The sequence below is a fragment of the Panthera leo genome, chromosome A2, assembly GCF_018350215.1.
Source record: "Panthera leo isolate Ple1 chromosome A2, P.leo_Ple1_pat1.1, whole genome shotgun sequence".
NCBI classification, from domain to species: Eukaryota; Metazoa; Chordata; class Mammalia; order Carnivora; family Felidae; genus Panthera; species Panthera leo.
In genome coordinates this window covers 97,479,758-97,495,976 of record NC_056680.1, presented here as the reverse complement: position 1 = coordinate 97,495,976, position 16,219 = coordinate 97,479,758, and the positions used below count along the sequence as shown (strand labels likewise).

General features: G+C 40.3%; 1 protein-coding gene across 1 annotated transcript in view; it reads left to right on the top strand.

Moving 5' to 3' along the window:
* The first annotated feature begins 703 nt into the window (after window positions 1-703).
* The window catches only part of PON2 (paraoxonase 2), a 28,129-nt gene continuing 12,613 nt past the window's right edge, over window positions 704-16,219 (top strand). Inside the window, exons 1-2 of the mRNA XM_042918174.1 lie at window positions 704-833; window positions 10,313-10,383. Coding sequence (XP_042774108.1) covers window positions 760-833; window positions 10,313-10,383 — 145 coding nt within the window. The 5' untranslated portion in view covers window positions 704-759. The remainder of the gene's footprint in view (window positions 834-10,312; window positions 10,384-16,219) is intronic.

Sequence of the window (16,219 nt, the reverse complement as noted above, 5' to 3'; positions counted from 1 at the left end):
GGGCAGATAAGAAATTAGCATCTGCTTTTATTTACAAGTTGATTAAGAAAGTGATGTTTGTTGAAGATTGGAAATTGTGATGGTTTCTGCCTACACGCTGTAGGATGGCAAATAAACCCTGGGAACCATTGGAAGCTTAGTTCAGGCATACTCGGTCTGTCTCAATCTGAACCAATAAGCTTCTCTTTTACATTTGTTTTTCTTTCTTTCTTCATGTTATGGCTCTTAAAGTAAAAGAAAGCAAAAAACAGTTTTCCCATACACTGAGCTGAGATCAAAAAGTGTTCAGGTCTGCAGGCCTCGAGCCCAGATGAAGGATTACCAGGAACAGAATGTCTCTTTCCTTCCGTCTACACCCTGGTATAAAGAATAGTGATTCCAGCATGAGGTTATTTACAAGACAGGACTCTGTATCTTTTCCTGTAATGAAAAAGAATCTTTAAAACTTTACCTAGAAGTTTCCTACTGGGATAAGGAGTAAGGAATGTCTTTGAAGACTAGGAAAATGAGAAAGGAACGCGGGCTGCCTGAGGTCCTTGGGGTTGTTTGTTTGGGATAGGAGGCGAAGGAATTCCAAATTTCACGCCCTCAACCTAAACTGGGGCATCCTGGGAAAGCTTCTGGGGAAGCGGGTGGTGACAAAGGCCAAGGGCCGGGCCGAGGGCGGAGCCGGGGCGGAGCGCGGCCGGAGCGGGGAGGCGGGCACCGCCCACCGTGCTCCCCGTCCAGCGAGAGCTTGGCGGCGCCGGCTCCCGAGCCATGGGGAGGTTGGTGGCTCTGAGCTTGCTGGGGATAGCGCTGGCGCTCCTGGGCGAGAGGCTCCTGGCGCTCAGGTAGGTGGGCCCTCGCGCACCGAGGCGCCGGCGCGCGGCCCGGCTGTGGGACGCCCCCCCGAGCTTCCCCCGCGCTCGGGTCCCCAGGCCCGGGTGGCCGCCGGCTGCGGGAGAGGGCGCAGGCCATGCAGGGATTCTCCAGCTGCCGGGCAGAAAACTCCGGGTTGTTCTCAGATCCGCAGCTTGTGAAACACCTCCACCCCCACCCCAGCTTCTAGCAAAACCTAACACAGTTTGGGCTGAATCTCGAGACTTTCTGGGAAGTTGAGGAGCCCCAGCGAGTGCTTTGCAAGCACTCCCAGGCAAACCCAGCTCTTTAAACTTGGAAGCAAAACTATTACTCATGCACTGAAACTTTCATTATAAAGATTTATTTCAAGTCATTGGTGCTGCTTCTCTTTGTTGCCCAAACCAGCCTCCTTCTTTAATAAAGTTGTGCACCATCCCTCCCCTGCCTAAGTTTGAGAAACTTTTCATCTTTCTAATCTTGGCGCTGTGCATCAAATATATTTGAGATATTCAGCGACTGGTCTTACATCACTTCCTTATTTATCTCCGCTGAGGAACCCTGAAGCCAGAATGTCAAACAGCACAAGCCTAGTGCATGTCCCAATTTAATTATAATGAAAATCACGGATGGGTAGACATCCTAGTTTATAAGTTATCAACTCAAATTTTATAAGCCTCGTGCAGATGGATTCCAGAAATACTGAGCACCAATTCTGTATGGTGTGCTGTGTTGGGCTCCTGTAATGGAGTCAGGCACTGTCCTCACCTTTAAGAAGTTCACCCTATTACAGGGGAGAAGAGAAGTAAAACAAATGTATCAATTTGGGTGTCCAGGACAGGTACAAACCAACCCCTGCAGGCTTAAGGAGGAAAGATGGAGCCCTTGAAGGTGGAGTTCAGGAGAAAGAGACTATTTGAAATTGGTCTTGAAGGATGGGTGAAACATATGTGGGGATGAAGGAGGCCATCCCAGATGAAAAACGAAGCATGAACAAAGGGGAACGGGTGGGAAAGTTTGGAGATTAGCAGTAGACCAACTTGAGGGGAGTTAAGGAGTCCAGGGTAGGAAAGGTTTTGAGATGGTTAACTAGGAGTTCAAAAATTGGGGCCTGCTTTGATAGGCAAAGGAGAACTATTGATGTTGGTGCGTGTGTGCGTTTCAACAGGAATCTGTTTAAACCATATAAAGCCTAATCAGTTGCTGTGTTATAAAGCATAGTTAGTTGAGCTACATAGAGACAAAGCTGGAAGGACGGATTGGAGGAGAGCAGTTCTCAATCCTGGCTGTATGTTAGAATCTCCTGGGAGGCTGATGCCTGGGCTGCACCCCCAAAAATTCTGATTCAGTTGGTCTGAGTGGGGCCGAGGCATGAGTGTTCTTTATTTTATTTTATTTTATTTTATTTTATTATTATTTTTAATATTTATTTATTTTTGAGAGAGAGAGAGAGCGCACACGAGCATGTGAGTGAGGGAGGGGCAGAGAGAGAAGGAAATAGATCTGAAGTGGGCTCCAGCTCACAAACTGCGAGATCACGACCTGAACTGAAGGCAGACGCTTCACTGACTGAGACACCCAGGCGCCCTGAGCGTTTATTTTAAAAGATTCTCCTTATAATTCTAATATGCAGTTACAACTGAGAAGTAGTAGAATAGAGAGTAAGCAGATATGGGAAAACTAGTTAAGGTATTGCAGTGGTTTGGAGAGAATAACAGAACAGGGGCCCAAACCCGAGCCTCAGTGATAGGGGGGGAGGAAGTCAAAGGTGATGCCAGGGTTTCTGTGTCTACTGACCTATAGCTGGAGCTTTATTTGCTGATAAAGGGGTGCAAGCTGGGGGAAGTGTGTGACAGAGGGAAGAATTCTTACTGGTAGGAAATGGACATGTTGGCCTGAATTTTCATGTTACATAAATCCCCAACTTGCTCTGCAGAACATTCTTGAATTGGATGGTTTTGTACATTCTGTCCAGCTCTCAGTTTCAAAGGTAGTACCACTAAAATTCACAAGCTCATTAAATTGTCCTGAACTTCAAGCCATCAGTGTTCCACAAGCTGAAGTTTTCCCAAATCATGGGTTTTTCTTCTTACCAATCTTAAAATTTTAAATTTAAGTCCCTTTAAATGAGTTATAGTTGCAAACCTAAGAAAAAGTAAATGAAGCTTATTTACATAGAATGTACCTTACAGGTAATTTACAATTTAATGCATCTTTTCTTTAGAGAGATTTGACTGTAATAAATTTTACCAAGCAGTGACTTTCTAGGGTGGTAACTTCATCGGATAGTTGACGCCCTCAATCGGCTGATGTGAGAACGTTAGGATATGTGATAGGTGACTAGATTTAGAAAATAACGCAGGATGCCCAGTTAAATTTGAGTTTTAGATAACCGACGAACCATTTTGTAGGATAAGCGGATCCTATGCAATATTGGGGCATGATTATACTAAAATGTCATTCTTTATTTGAAATTCAAATTTGGGCATCTTGTCTTTTATTTGGCAACCCTGTGATTGTGCCTGCTTTTGACAGATACAGGTGGGGTGCTCAAATGCATAGCATCTCTCCTTTCAGACCCTTAGCGTCTAGTTTGAAAAGCAGCATGTTCCTACCTCCCCATAAGGAAAGGCTCTTCAAAAAACAGGCTTTTGTTTTTGTTTTTGTTTTTTTGCTCTCATCTGGTACCAGCTATTTCATTATTCTATTTTTAGAGATGGCGCTTTGGCACTCAAGTTATTTCTCTCCCCCCAGGGCGCCCACTTAAATTTCAACCTGAATTTCAGATAAACAGCGAATAATTTTTTTTTTTTTTTTTTTTTTTTTTTTTTTTTTTTTTTTAGGATAAGTATGTCCCAGATGGATAAATGGAATCAAAGCTGTCTCTTTCCTTCTGAACTGTAACTGGCCAAAGTTCCCAGGGGAGGATGGCATATTACAACCAACTTTTCTACTCCTCCCTAGTTGAGCAATAAAGGGGAAAATAGAAAGACACAAATTTCCCTGGGCCAGTTGCTACCTGCTGCAAAGTACACATACTTGAATGAATCATGAGACTTGAGTACATCAGAGACCTATGCGTGAGCAGGAATCCCCAAACAAGCATCTGAATATTCCGCTTGTTGCATGATAGATTTTATGACAGCCGCACCAAAAAGCTATCCAGTCTGCTTTTGAACTCTTCTGAAAGTTCAGGTTTTATTTTTAAACTACCATCCTCCTTATCATTTATTGTGTGACTGCTGTGTGCTGATCACTGTGTCAAAGTTCTTTATAGTAAACCAAAATGTACATTTACTGACATTTGGAAAGAAATTCCTTTTACATTTATGCCTCCATTCAGTCTTCATATATGTCTTCTTTCCTATATTATACGTGTTAAAACTGAGGCTGGAGGAAGTCAACTAGTAGCTCAACAGGTAATAAGTGCTGAACGTAAACTCCAAACTAGGTCTTCTCTTTTGCCCCCTGCTTCCCCACAGCTTCCTAGCTTTTCTGCCTTTGGAGTAAATTACTTACTTCCAGCTTAACATGCCTAATCACAAATTCTTAGTTACTAAGTACCAGCATTAAGGGGACTCAAGGGGTGAAAATTCCAAGAGGTTTTATAAGTCTGTATACAAAAGATAAAGCCCCTGTTTGTCTATATTTAAGCCTGTACTTAGAAGATAAAGCCCCATCAGTGGTTTGTAAATTCAAAGGCCATGAGATATGGAACAAAGTAATGCCAGGTAGTAACACTGTTTTCCTAGTTTGCTGAAGATGAGGCAATATAATAATTAACTGCCCCTATCTCATCCTGTTCTGGATGGCTAATGCTGTTTTCCTAAGTGAAAGAAATAGAAATTGATTTCATGGTAATGACTGTTAGTTAAGGGTTCATGCTCTGTGGCCTAGATGGCCTGAATTCATTCCTTAGCTCCACTATTTACCTGGGACCTTGGCTTTTTATTTCACCTTTCTGTGCTTCAATGTCCCAATCTGTAGGATGGGGATATCAATACTACCCACTCCATAGTGGGGCTATGAAAACATGAAGTTCATTCTTGTACTTGTAAAGTGCTAAAACAATGCCAAATACGTAGTAAGTGCTCATTGAAAGTTACCTGTAATGACAATGTTCAGGCAGGGTTCTTAGACTTTTGGGCCATAGATCTGTTTGGCAGTCTGGTAAAGTCTTGACTCCTTCTCAACATTATGCTTTTATTTTATTTTTTAATTTTTGTGTGTGGTGCCCCTCTTTTTTTTTAGTTTTTATTTTAATTCAGTTTGGTAAACCTGCAGTGTTATTTTAGTTTCAGGTGTACAATATAGTGATTCAACACTTCCATATATCACCCTGTGCTTTTCACAAGTTCCCTCCTTCATCCCCATCACCTATTTCACCGATCCCTCCACACCCACCTCCCCCCTGGTAACAATCAGTTTGTTCTCCATAGTTAAGAGTCTGTTTCTTGGTTTGTCTTTCTCTGTTTTCCCCTTGGCTCATTTTTTTTTTTTTCCTTAAATTCCATACATGAGTGAAATCATATGGTATTTGTCTTTCTCTGACTTATTTTGCGTAGCATTATTGTCTGTAGCTCCATCCAGGTCACCACAAATGGCAAGATTTCATTCTTTTGTATGGCTGAATTCTGTTCCATTGTGTATGTGTGAGTGTGTGTGTGTGTGTGTGTGTGTGTGTGTATCGCATCTATCACATCTTTATCCATTCATCAACCGATAAGACACTTTGGTGTCCATCATGTTTTTAAATGCATAAAATACAATACATAGGGCTGTAAAACAAAATTAAATACTATTTAAGTATTTAAATACTAAATACTTAATTTAAATACTTAAATGCTGTTACCAGCTTATTTTAAAAATCTAATGATACAACAATGTGGGCTTCTTAATTAAAGCCTTACATAGATATAAAGGTAGTTGAATATGTAGCAATAGATATTTTGAAGTTGCAGTGAGTATAAATGGTATTTTGAGATATCTACAGCAACTGAAATGTGATGTAACAATGTCTGTGATTTCTGTTATTGACAGGGAGACATAGGTACTGCTAGTAGAAACTTCTGTGGCTTCTTGCCTGCAGTCATCATTGAAGGAGACTTACTTTCAGTTAGGTTTAAATAAAGATATATATTGTTTTCCCATTTATGTTCATGGATCCCTGAATTTTACCCACGACTCCATAAAGGCCACTGGACCCCTGCTGAAGAACCTTGATGTACCTGTTTCTGGTAGGGGTCATTTGGGAAATGACTGCTGGCTCAGTTGAAGGAAGACCGTGTATATTCTTTGCTGCACTACACCTATCGTATAGTTGTAACTAAAAGAAAAATAACAAAATTTTAATGAAAAAGAAGAGGAAAGTGAGAAAAGCAGAAGGAGCCTGGAGCAGTAGCGGTTGCCTAGAACATTATGTCTGAGGCTGGCTGTGGGTTAAAGGGAAAGAGTGCTATGATTGATTGGCAATGGCTGCATGACAGCAGACAGCCATCCCTGACCTAATTCAGTCACAAGGATGCTGTGGACATAAAGTGTTAGGGAGCAAATAGGCTGTAGCAAAAATGTCACTTATTTGTGTTTGTACCATTTATTTGTTTACTTATTTATTATTTTTAAAAATATATTACTTAAAAAATTTTTTTTAATGTTTATTTTTGAGAGAGAGACAGAGTAAGAGCAGGGGAGGGGCAGAGAAAGAGGGAGACACAGAATCCAAAGCAGGGTCCAGGCTCTGAGCTGTCAGCACAGAGCCCAACATGGAGCTCGAACTCATGGACCACGAGATCATGACTTGAGCCAAAGTCAGATGCTTAACCGACTGAGCTACCCAGGTTTCCCTATTTATTTATTTTTAATTTGGTATAAATATATTTGAGCTGACTGATCTCCTAGTCCAAAGAGGTTTGTGTAGTTTTCTCATATATACTCCCCAGACTTCTTAAATTGGTTAACAGGAGTGTTTTCAGTTGCAAATAACATGCATCAAATTAATTATATATAAATAAAGGCTTATTTTTCTCACATGATGAAAACTTTGTAGGTAAGTCATTCTATAGCTTTTCCATCAAGCCCGTGGTCATATAAAAAAATTAGATTCTTCTAGTTTTGTCCTTCAATCCTTCACTGTTGGCTTTATGTCCTCATACTTGTCGTGTTAAGGATACTGAATGGTTGGTATAGTCTCAAGCACTGTACGTGTGGTCATATCATGAAGAAGGGAGAAGGGGTGATGCCAGTTAGCTCTCATCTTGTGTCTTCATTTTCTTTTTTTTTTTTTATAATATTTTTTTTAACGTTTATTTATTTTTGAGACAGAGAGAGACAGAGCATGAACGGGGGAGGGTCAGAGAGAGAGGGAGACACAGAATCTGAAACAGGCTCCAGGCTCTGAGCGATCAGCACAGAGCCCGACGCGGGGCTCGAACTCACGGACGGTGAGATCATGACCTGAGCCGAAGTCGGCCGCTTAACTGACTGAGCCACCCAGGCGCCCCATGTCTGCATTTTCTATCAGGAACAAAAATATCTTTCTCCAAAGCCTGGGTCATATGATTGCCTCTAAATACAGAGGGGGCTGGGAAAGCAAATATTTGGCTTGTCTGTCTCTGCAGTGGAAAGGAGCAAGGAAGAAAGGGGTTGAGAATGGCTTTAGGTTTGTTAGCTAATAGGTCCTACCAGCCTTAATGCAGAAGTTCACTAATGGGTAGGGAACTGGTAGTTCTACCAGGTAAAAAGCCTAGCAGTATTCTACAAAAAGGATGTGAAAGTCTTGATGGCCACGAAGGTTGGAAACAAAACCCTATCTTTTCTTCTAAAGGAAAGATAAGAAAAAATGATTTGATTAACCAGAAGTTCTGCACAACTCTTGTGTGACTCCCGTTTTGTTTTGTTTTTTTAATTTAAGGTGTATTCATTTTTTTTTTTGAGAGAGAGAGAGAGAGCATGGGGGAGGAACAGAGAGACACACGCACAGAAACTGAAGCAGGCTCCAGGCTCTGAGCGGTCAGCACAGAGCCCGATGCGGGGCTCGAACTCATGAACTGTGAGATCATGACCTGAGCCGAAGTCCGCCGCTTAACCAATTAACCAACTGAGTCACCCAGGTGCCCCCTGTGTAACTCAGTTTTAACAGTTCGCAGTCTGCATTTCTAGAGATGATATTGTACAGCTAAACTAGTTGATGAAGGTTACCCTATTAGCAGTGGGTAATCATCAGTCATTTATGCAGACCTAAGTTGTCTGTAAAAATATAACCGACCTAAATTGTTCAAACACATCTGAATTGTATTTTATCCATATAGTTTATCTTGGCAATAGGTAGATGATAATCCTCTCCCTCTTTTTGTAAAGTTAAAGGGACATAATAGTAAGTTGTATAAAATTGACACCCAAGCCAATGCATGACACAGAAAGTTGATGAAGCCACAGCTGAGACCTACTGACGTATCTCCATCTGTTTCTGGAGTCATGCAGTATCCACTGAACCTGAGAGGTCATCTAACCTCATCCTTGTTTTACACATAAAGAAGACTGATGTCCATAGAGATTAACCTGCTGATGGTCAGGCAGTCTTGCTGCTAAGGCAGAAGCACAGATCTCTTCCTTCCTTTCTGAGAAAAATACCAGAGTGGGTTAGAGCACTGCCTTGGAAGGTTCTTCCCAGCAGGTGTCAAACCTCAGCAAAGTTGCTTCACCTCTTGAGTCACTTCCCTCATTCCTAAGTAGGAACAAGTGTACCTACTTCTTAGGATTGTTGTAACAATTCAATGAAGTCATTCAAGTAAATCACATAGAACAGTGGCGGACTCAGTGAGTTTTAACTGTTTTTATTATTGATTTTCTTTTACCACCCATGGCTATCAGCAGTGGCATTCCCATTATCACTCGTATTACCGCCACTCTACTATATTAGGCTAAGTATACATATTTTCTCTTTAAATCACTCCAGGGATGGGGGGCCTGGGTGTCTCAGTCGGTTAGGCTTCTGACTCGATTTCGGCTCAGGTCATAATGGCATGGTTCCTAGGATTGAGCCCCTCCTGGGGCTCTGCGCTGACAGATTCTCTCTCTCCCTTGTTCTCTCCCCTATTCTTGCTCTCACTGTCTCTCTGTCTCTCAAAATAGATAAACTTCAAAAAACATAAAATTAAATAAAAAATGAAAAATTTTATCCCTCCGGGGACTTGTAAATGTGAGATTTATTGTATTTTGTCTTGCTTTGCGTTAACATTGTATTTTATGTTTAACTTTCATTACACCTACATATTTTATATGTTTACTTTAGTTACTTTTAATTTTAATTTTCTATTTTATTTATATTTGATTCACTTTAATTTTTATAGCCTTATTGCTATATTGTTTCAAGAAATTTGGATACTATTTGAGTTACATGATTCAAAATAACAGACTGATGAACATTTTAATTAGAAACACTATATATGATATGAGTTGCCAAAATATATGGTTGCTACCACCTGTTGGTAATTCTGAGTTAGGTAGGCCTCAACTTTCTACCATGTTGCTGAGATCAGTAGACCTCCCCATATTTGGTGTCTAGAAGTGAGACGCTGTCAAGGGTATGAATGGAAGAGGGACAAGCAGCAACTTACCATTGTCGTCTCTTAAATGTGTGATATATGTGACCACTTTGAAAAATGTCAATCACCCTGCAAGCACTCTTAACATTTGTGACTGTAGAGAACAGAAAGAGAAGGGGAGAGAGTGAGCAAAGAGAAGGCAAAAAGCCTATATAGCATGTGGCTTCAAAAGAAGAACTCCCACACCTGTTTGCCCAAACTGCTTTGTGGCCTTCTCTGGTAGAGGGGGGACCGTTCATTACAGTTTGCCATTTTCTCATGATTTCTTCACTTTATTTTTTGCCAAACAGCAACAGCAAGTAGTTTTGCTGAGGTAATTGATGTTCTCAGAAGCTCTCACCTAATGAACACTGTGCGGGGATGGGATCTCCTCGACCCAGTTCTTGACAGCTGCTTGTAGGGTATCTTCTGTGTGCCTGGCTCTGGAAAACCCATCTTCTCTTGGCCTCCTGTCAGGCACCGTGTCACTTTGCAGAGGGTCCGAGCATTTTCCGGCTCCTCCGGGCCCTCGGTAGGAAGACAGGGCTGCTGGCTCCACATCTGGAGCTCTTCCCACAACACCAGAGCTGTGTGGAATGTGACCTGGTGCTGTGTTTATATTTGCACAGGAACTTGCATTACAAGTTTTATTTGTTGAGTTATTGGCTTTCTTTTATGATCCACATTCACACATACAACTTTGTGATACGCATTTTTATTTTAACTTCATTTCTGGTGCTCTTTAATGTTCCTACCCTTGTTTTTCTATCTTCTCTTTCATCTGCTTTAGATTTATGCTATGTTTTATGTATTGCTGTAAGCCTCTTTAAACCCTGTCTGCAACAAAGCAAGGAATACATAAACAGATAGATTTTTTTTTTTTTAAACAGGAATCGACTTAAAGCCTCCAGAGTAGTAGAATCCGTAGACCTTCCAAACTGCCACCTCATTAAAGGAATCGGTGAGTATGAGAAAATGCTTGTTGTACTCCTTACATTGTTTGGCCAAAAACACGAAAAAACTCACTAGCAGTGTTTTGGCACACCACTAGCGTTCATCAGAGGAAAAATCACATTAAGTCAATGAAAACCTCTTTGGTCAGTCTTTTTTTTTTTTTAAATCTCATGCACCTGTATTTCTTTTGTCCCCCACTCTCACTGCAATTTGTTAATTATTTGTGTAATCCTATGTTTGTTGCTTGATTTCTTGCTTGTTTAGTGACTTTTCTGAACAAGTTTTATAAAGTTTATATTCTTCACTGTGTGTGGCCCCTGGAATCTGTGCTCTGTCAGCCTAGAGGTCAGCTAGTGAAGGTGTCAGAAAAAAGAGAAGTTACAAAATGGAAAATGAAAATCTCTCAACAAAATCTCCACCGCACACAGAAATAACTCCAGAGATAAAGTTTTCCTTATCTTTCCTGATACTTCCAACTCAAATGCAAACAAATACATGCATATTTCACAAATGGCATCTTAATATAAGATTATATTCTGCAACCTGCTTTGTTCTCAGTGGAAGGTGAACAGCTTTCCACATCAACTCATGTAGACCTACCTCCTTCTTTTTACTGTTTGCACATACCGTGGTTTATTTAATCATTTCCTTCTTGATGCACATTTGGATGGTTGCAGTTTTTTGCAACCACAAACAAATCAGTGAACATCATTGTACATGTAGCTCTTGTATGTCTGTAGGATGACTTGTTGACGGTGAGATTGTTGTTCAGGGAGCAGACGTGTTTTAAGTTTTGATAGTCATTGCTAAATTGCCCTGGATTGGCATTGCTAATAAAGTACTTCATATCTATAACCACATTCACTACAGGCAGAGTTCACAGTGCTCTTTGAACAAAAACAAAGTAGTGATCCTTTTCTGGATCAGACACAAGAAGGCTTCATTTTCATGAAACCTATCAGTTTTCAGAGCAGCCTTCTGTACGTCAAAGTTTCTTTCCAGTTGTGTTATTCGCCTTCCCTTTCCGCATCTGTTTTTTATGTGCCCTGTGTCCTATTTTCCATTGTTGCTTTAGTCCACCTTCCTAGTTCTATCTCCCTTGCCTGGACTCCGTGACTTCTTGCTCCTGGGGCTTCTCCTCTTTGTTGCCCTTACCGCTGCCCACACACTTAGCAGGAAGATACAAACTCAGTATCAAATACCACACGGGCAAGATCTGTGCTGGATAATGCAGACAGTTCTAGAAATAAGGTTGTCTGGAGTCCCAAGAAACTCAGCAACTGCATCCTGCCTTCTGGCTGCATTCATGAAGAGCCCCTTCAGAATGGCCACCAAGCAAAAGCCAGATGGCATCTGTGAGGGATGTTGTACAAGGTTGGGAGGGTGAGTCAGTGATCTCGAAGGTTACTCCTGCTACTGAGTTAATAATTGTCAAATTATTAAACAGCCCTTGGCCCTGTGGAGCCCACCTTCTGTGAATTCAAGTCCCAGAGTAGACAATAGGGCACAGCCAGACACATTCCAGGATGAACTGCCAAGTGTATTGCTGTTACAACTCACTGGGATGGAGGGCTCCTCAGAGAAAAACAAGCCGAAAGACATTTGTATTCTGAACAGGCGTCTGTCTGTGTTTGTGACCTTTATGTTGTGATGTGTGTGAGCTGCTGTCTGGAATTGGAAAGAATGAGGAAATATGTCACCTATGGCCCTTCTTGTGAAGTGTTTAATGCCTCTGAGGCACTTCAAAAGGCAACAGAGCGAAGACGATGAGTGATTAGAAGCACATTTGGGATACATTTTTAGATCTAATTAGAATTGTGCTTTTTTTCTTTCTATTTTTTTTGTTTTTGTTTTTGTTTTTTTTGTTTTTGTTTTTGCTTCTGTGGTTAGCACACACTGTATGAACATTTGTTGAATGCTATGTTGGTGATGCATAGTGGTTAACAATAGCATGTAGTTACATGTTTTTAACAACAGTCACTTATTCAGTGGTCTTTGATTATAGGGAATAACAGTGTGCTGGGCATATACATGCCCATACAGGCAAAAGCAACTTCTTATGGTAGGCAACAAGGGTTGAAAGGTTCTCTTTGTCAGTTTCCACTTTGGGAAACAGTAGTAGCCACACACTTGAAGCCAGCTATCCCTCCAAGAGGTAAGACCTCTTTCCCTACACTTCCATCCCCATCAGCACCCACACCCACACACACTATGGTGCTGCATTCACCGTGACTAGAAATGAACTCTTCGCAACTCTTGGGTGCTCTATACATACCATCTCATGTCTTTCTGTTTTAATAAATAATAATCACCTACCACGTGCCATACCAGATGTGTGCCTTCTGCGGGGGCACCAAGTAAGCTCACTATCCTATTTTTTGGTTTTCCTTCAGATTGTATCTTACGGACAGAAACCAGGCTCTTACACACCCATGATTTGGCCTAATATCAACATCTAAATAGTAAAAAATTATAATGACAGGCTCTAGTTAAGTCTATTTATAGAGACTTAAAAGCTTAAAACATTTTCTAAATGTCTTTGAAAATGCGGGCATTCAGAGTCCTGGACTAAAAGAAAATTTTGAATGGATTGTCTCTCTTGAGTTAATTAGTGGTTTTATACACTTGGCAATCAGGACCTTTACAATAAATGCTGCTGGGGAGATTTAAAAGAAAAAAAAGCATTAAAGTTGGTAGCCCTTGTGATCATTTACTTTATAGTCTACTATGAAAGGAAAACAAAATGTACACTACTGTGAGATAATAGATTTTTTTTCTTTTTTCTCTTCTATATATAATAGATAAGGACCCAAGACTCAGAGACGTTTGCAAATTATCTTTGCAATATAGTATCTTTTCCCAGAGTGACTAACACACATACCTCCCTCACCAGTGAACCAAAAAAGTGGAGAAAAATAGTTCCGTTACATATTGGATACTCTATTGGGAATGGCAAGGGCTGATTTGGTGTTATAAAGTTACACCTAGAGGAGAGGAGAGAGAAATTTATTCCCTTTTACATGGCAGTCCAATCCAAAGATAAGCAAATGGCCTAGGGTGATTAGATGGTTGTGCTCCATGTGGCTAATCTGGGGCAAAGGTTGATGAAGCAACACAAGTCTTTTCAACATATTGCTGCTTTCTCCCTCTGAGTCTCCCAACTGGAGACTCCAACTCCAACTGTTGCCATTTCCCAACATGAAGAGGTAGAAAGAAAATTTATGTGGATATTATTTTTAGCTTATTTTACCCAGATATTGCATGCATATTGTACTCTCGCATCCTGTTAACCTGAACCTAGGCAAATGGCCACAAGTATCTCAAGAAAGGGTAGAAAATGTCCTTAGCTGGGTTGCCATGTGCCTGTAGCTGAAAAGGAAGATGGGGAATATGGATACTGGGGAGCAGTTAGCCATCTCTGACACAGATAATTACCAAAGATATAATAAAAAATAGATCAAAACCTGATGTGCCAAGTAAGCTAGAAGACTTTCTAGAGCAAGAGGGTTTTGAAAGGGGTTTTAACAAAAAGTACCGAATATGGATTGGGGAAGATCTTGGTAGGAGGAATGGAAGCAAAACGTTTTGGGAAAAAGCTAACATGTGGAATTGACCACAGTCAAATTTACAAAGTAAAGTGTCTTTAGAGAGGAACCAGGGGATGGTTCTGACATAGAAAATCCCTTCACTGCTACGTTGTATTTTCTTTTCTGTGTGCTTTTAAGTCAGAAGGAAAAGACTTGAGTCCCAGCTTCCCAGTTTGTGACCTTGAACAATTTGCTTAACTATTCAAAGGCTCTGTATTCTTTACTCTAAAGAAAGAGATTATAATATTGCTTCCTAGGGATATAGAAATCGTGTGAAATAATGTATGTAATGTACTTGCGAGGAGTCTGGCCCTTGGTAAACACAATATCTAGTAGCTATTATTATTAGTACTAGTACTACTGCTATTACTGAATTAGAGGAGAAAAACATTTCTCCAGTATTGACTATGCTTGCAGTAATCACACCCAAGAGGTGATAGGAAATGATAAAATCCTGTTGTAGTAATGGATATAGAAATGAAGATGGAGGGAGTAGATCTGGAAACTATTCTAAAGAAAGCTACAGATAAGACTTACTATTTTTTTCTTGGAATTAAGTGATGGGATTGCACAAAGAAGTTATGATGTAGTTGAAATGAAAATACCTTTCACAAACATTGTTCTTTTCTTGATTACTAAAACGATACTATTATTTGTAGAAAATTTTAAACAAAGAAGAGTATAAAGAAGAAATGAAAATCATTCATAATCCTACCACCTAAAGAACCATTGTTAATTTTTTCTGTCTATCCTTTCTTGTTCTATGTGCATAAGCATGTATATGTTGAAATTAAATTGTTTCAAGTAATTTTTCAAGAACAACAAATTTTATTTATTTATTTATTTATTTATTTATTTATTTATGTATTTAATTATTTCAAAAAATTTTTAATGTTTACTTATTTTTGAGAGAGAGGAGCAGAGAGAGAGAGAGAGAGAGAGAGAGAGAGAGAGAGCAGGAGACACAGAATCCAAAGCAGGCTTCAGACTCTGAGCTGTCAGCACAGAGCCCAACGTGGGGCTCAAACCCACAAACTGTGAGACCTGAGCCGAAGTCAGATGCTTATCCAACTGAGCCACCCAGGCACCCCACAACAAATTTTATTTAATTGACTTCCTACTAAATGGGTCTAGAAGGCAAAACTTGGACTGACATGTGCATGTGAGTGTGTGTGTATGTTTGTGTTTACATATACATACATGTGGCGTAGAGTCCCCTGGTCCCTGCTCATTACCAGTTGAGAACCCTGGGATTAGAGTCTAGTGATTCTTAACTTTTTGGGGCTATTAAAGACCTTTTGTTCAACCTGCTGAAAGCCAAGGATGATCCTTTTCATAGGATTTCTCAGCCATACATCCAGGTGCCATTTTGCATTGCATAGAATTTCAACCAGTTCATAGATTCTGGAACCCATTTGTGGCTCCTTAGGAATCCACAGACCAGGCTAAGAACTCCTCCATCATTCCATGCTTAAAGCATGTGTATGTGTGTGTGTGTATGCATATATATGTATATATGTGTGTATATACACACACACACACACTCACACATATATCTTCTTGCCAAGGAACAGGCATTGCATGTATTCACGATTGCAGTCTTCTTTACAAAGTGAAGTTCTTGGCATTTGTATTTTCTTTTGCTTTTCTCCACTGTGATAGAGCCGGCAACACTGGAGGCAACCAACCAAATGCAAACTCATGAATCAAAACCAAAATGGCTGCATAGATGCTGTTTGTTTTTGACAACCTAGAAATAATCTTGGAGAAATCCTTTGGAGAGGTCTTAAAGGGGAAGATTGGATTTTGTGGACTCAAAGAATGTGTCATGATTTGGCTTAATCTAAGCCATTTTTATTCCTCTTTTCTTGTGTTTGGGTCTATTATCTGTCTGCAGAATTTACACAGTGAGACCACTGGGAAGGTCTTATGTCTAATTATTTGCTGTGCTGTGTGGAGTGCACTGAAGACAATCAATAAACAATCAATAGTAATTGTAGCCTGCTCAGAGACAACCATTAGAAGATTCAGCTGGCTTAGGTGCATGGTATTTTTCATTAATTTTCTTTTGCTAGTTGTTTTCTGTAGTTTAAAGCCTAAATTTAAAGATTAAATGGAAAGCTTTCTTTGCTTATGAGAACAAGCAGACATTGTTTTTAAAAGAGGGAATATATAATCCCAGGTGCTTTATCTCTGTTAATGAGAGAAATGTCTGTGTTTGCTTCAGATTGAATGAGCAGAGAAAGGGACAAGGAT